The 3,958-nt window shown below is 45.0% G+C and overlaps 1 protein-coding gene across 1 annotated transcript; it reads left to right on the top strand.

Moving 5' to 3' along the window:
• Window positions 1-293: 293 nt before the first annotated feature.
• On the top strand, window positions 294-2,987 carry LOC108930977 (protein THEM6-like). Its single transcript, XM_018746498.2, has 3 exons — window positions 294-531; window positions 1,493-1,997; window positions 2,348-2,987. Coding segments are annotated over exons 1-3 (615 nt in total). The 5' UTR covers window positions 294-529; the 3' UTR covers window positions 2,456-2,987.
• The last annotated feature ends 971 nt before the right edge of the window (window positions 2,988-3,958 follow it).

The raw sequence follows: 3,958 nt of genomic DNA, 5'->3' as shown, positions 1-3,958 counted from the left end.
ACATCCAGCGTAGCCAACAAACATCTCCATGACCAGAGACCTAAAAGCTTAGCTATCTTCTCCAACACACTCACCGACCAAACCACCAAACTAAACCAACACACCCACCAACCAATAATAATGATAGATAGATAGATAGATAGATAGATAGATAGATAGATTCCTTGGGTCAAAAGGACCATGCTCCCATACCCCTCTGGCTGTACCTCTTGCTATGATGATTCTCGTGTTTCGATGATCTCATAAACAAGCATCGCTACAATGTATCACATTTCTACAGAAGTGCGCGCGACCGCGTTCACCTGTTAGGCTAATCGCCGTTATCATCAGGAGTCCAATTATGAATATTTTTCTTTATTATTAAAAAAAAAAAAACAATCGGTTGCAGGACGAACACGTGTAACTCGTGTAAAAGTAGGTGAAGAGCGACGCGGTCGGAGGTTCAGTGGCGACGGAAAGCGCAGAAACGAAACGCCCTCCCTTCGAACCCGAGCAACGAGGAGCCGCATTGGAGTCGCAGAGCGGAACAATGTAAAGTATTTCAGTAATAGACTATTTAAAACTTTTAATACGTGTGAATCCTTTAACATTAGCACGTGCTCGTCACCTGACAGGCGCTGTTTGCGGCGGAACCGTTTTTACCGACAGACCGGCTAGAAACGCCATAAATGGAGCGATTGGGACCGCGGGGCTGCGGAGGCGCTTCGGGAATAATGGCGAAATTAGCGTTAGAATGAACATTATTAGTCCACATAATATAGTGAGTAAAATGTACATAATCGCGCAGCTCTGTTCACATCGAAAGTTTGTTTAAAAAAAAATAGGCTTTACTTGTTAAACTTGTCAAATTAAGAATAAACGAGATCTTATTTAAAAACAAAACAGCTAAACAATTTAAAAATAGCAAAATATATTCATTTCAGTCACACTAGACTAATGTTTTTTATTATGTGTGAAAATTCTCTGTAAAATATTGTGGCTCGCGACCCTCTGGGTTTGGAGAGGGATCTGCGCAGAGAGCTTTTTTTTTTTTCCCCCATACGGATAAGAATGGATCACCAGCCTACCCAAAGGTGTCTGGCTCCACACACTGTCTAAATCGACAGAAACTAATACCTCCACTCATTATTTCCGATCATTAAAATCTTTATTCAATAAATAATCCAGAAAAAAAAAACTCTTTAAGAGAGAAAGAAAAAAAATAGTACTTAATTTTACTTTATAAAAAAGTATATTTGAAAGAGAGCTAGCCTTTCCAGTCTGCTTAGCACCCCCAGACTTTGTTCTCTTCTCCCTGCCAAACACATCACCCCTTCATTTTCCCCAGAAGTGCCCCTAGTGGTTGAACACTATTTACAGTTTACCCATAATTCAACTACTTACATTAAACACATTTTCCGCTCTAACTTTGGGATGTTTCAATGTGTTTAGCAATGTAACATCGTTGAAATACCTCTGTATACGGAACCTGTGACCACTGCTGTGTTTGCAGGGAGATGTTGCTATGGGTCCTTGCCGGGCTCCTCCTGCTCTTCAGCAGCCTGGATGTGTGGTACTTCCTGCGGGCAGTGGTGGTCGTGCTGCGGGCCTGGCTCCAGGGCCCCGTTTGGGACGTCCTGGCCGAGCAGAGCATGCTGGGGCGAGTGCTGCCCCACGACGTGGACTACCTGGGTCACATGAACAACGGGCGCTACCTGCGGGAATGTGACTTTGCCCGGTTCGCCCTCTATACCCGCAACGGACTTTTCAAGGCCACACGAGCGCTGGGGGCCACAATGGTTCTAAGGATTGTCACCATCCGCTGCTGTCGGCCGCTGGCAATATTCCAGGCCTTTGAGCTGCGCAGCCGCATCGTGGCCTGGGATGACAAGTCCTTCTTCATGGAGCAGCGCTTTGTCTCCTGCGCAGACGGAACAGTGTCTGCGGTGATCCTCTGCAAGCAGAATGTCCTGCACAGTAGCCCAGACCAGATCCTTCAGTTCCTGTGCAAGAGGAAGGTAGGAGATGAGAAGGGCTGAGAAAGGTCAGTGGGGTCATAGAGGAAATGAGAAAAGAAAGTGAAAAATAAGCCAGGAGCTCGAGCAGAAGAAGAATGAATGGAGTTGGAAGGAAGAGGAGTTTAAGTGCACAAGTGCATGTGTGATAAAAGGTGTGTTTGACAGTGACAGAAGCTGAGCAGTGCTGGTGAAAACGGGAACCAGACTCTGCAGGAAGCTGTGGATAATTTTTGTTGTTACTAACACTGCTTATTAATTTTGTTCAACACAGCATGCACTATCCTACATTCAGCACTCCAGGGCATCATGGGATGGGTTTTGTAAGATAAACTAAACTGAACTGTGTCCAGGTGGAGTATCCTGAATACCCTGAGGACCTCCAGCACTGGATCAGCTTCATGAGAGCCCACAACCAAGCCCTGAGTGCTGACAGTAACCTGGAGGAGAAGATCAAGTGAGGGGTGCTGGGCCTCTGTAACTGAAGAGCCTGGTCCCGGGCCTCCTTCGTGGGGGCTGTGATTGACAGGAGCCCCTGGAGCCACACTGATCTGGCATAGGAGCCGCTCATCATTCATACTATACAGGGATTACATTTGTCTGCAGACTTTTACCACGTGTCCTCCACTTGGCAGCCTGCAACAGGTGCTTTGGTGTTCATGAGGAAGCAATTTAAAGAGTCCTTTTTGCTCTATTGATCAAAAGTAAAGTTATTTAATTTCACATTTTCTTTGCCTGTCATTCTAATTTCCATCACTGAAGTAAATGCATAGGGGTATGCTTTCCATCATGGGGCACTTATGCTGTTAAATGTTCCTGAAAACAGCAGGTCTGTAATATATATGGTTTGAAAATATAAAGTAGCCCTTTCGAAACTCCTTAGCCTGCTTGAACTGCCCTTGAACACCAGCTTTTTTCACCCCCCATTATAACTCCCAAGTGCCCTCTTCTTCAAACCTTTAAATAAAGTCACTACTGCCTTGTGCTGGATAACCAGGGAACTTTGAGGCATCACATGTCCATTGTGTCTATCCACTGATGTTACTCAAGTGGTTTCAACATTTTTTTAAAAATAAATTTTACACTGTTTTGAGAAATTGTGTGTACTCTACTGTGGAATTTGATTAAATACACACACACACACATTTTCAGAACCGCTTGTCCCATACGGGGTCACGGGAAACCGGAGCCTACCCGGCAACACAGGGCGTAAGGCTGGAGAGAGGGAGGGGACACACCCAGGACGGGACGCCAGTCCGTCGCAAGGCACCCCAAGCGGGACTTGAACCCCAGACCCACCGGAGAGCAGGACTGCGGTCCAACCCACTGCGCCACCGCACCCCTCCGCCTGATTAAATACACTGCCAGACAAATAGCTTTATTTCTCTCACCTCGTTCCATGCGGTTTAAACTTTTAACTCCACACTATCCCTGCTGGATGGGGATAGTTTTTCATTTTGTCCTTTCTATGCCATCAGGTCCTCTATTTAGTTAATCACTTTTAGGAACCATTAAAAAAACACTTGGTAAATGATCTAAGAAATGAAACAGTAGAAAAGCACGGACATGCCATACAAGTACGCAAAATGGGCTGAGTAAATGGTGCCTCTCAGCCTTTCAGCTGCTCTGTGTGTATTCATCTGTGCCAACTGCCATGTGCTCACTTCACCTCTAAGCAGACACTTTGCTGATTTAGCCAAGTATGGTGCTATGCCATGTAGCCCATCCTAAATTGCATGGTCTACTGTAGCAAATTTCTGCTAAATGGGTGTTTGTTAATCTATGTTATTGTGGTGCACAGTATGTACGGCGTTTTACAAAGCCAAAGAAAACATTTTCCTGTCTTCTTGCAGTTAAGATGTAGTTATATGGTAACTATTTGAAATCATGACAGTACCACACATCCAGGACACATGGGCGCATTAACATTTGTGATGGATAACCGTAATGAATCAACTTTTTAA

Source organism: Scleropages formosus, chromosome 1 (assembly GCF_900964775.1).
Source record: "Scleropages formosus chromosome 1, fSclFor1.1, whole genome shotgun sequence".
Taxonomy (NCBI): Eukaryota; Metazoa; Chordata; class Actinopteri; order Osteoglossiformes; family Osteoglossidae; genus Scleropages; species Scleropages formosus.
Note: the sequence above shows the minus strand (reverse complement) of the source record. Positions and strands in the feature narration are given on the sequence as shown.

Excerpts from the sequence above, each read along its gene's own strand:
- LOC108930977 (XM_018746498.2), top strand. Across the intron at positions 1,998-2,347 it reads AGTTCCTGTGCAAGAGGAAG|GTGGAGTATCCTGAATACCC; the intron begins GTAGGAGATGAG and ends AACTGTGTCCAG.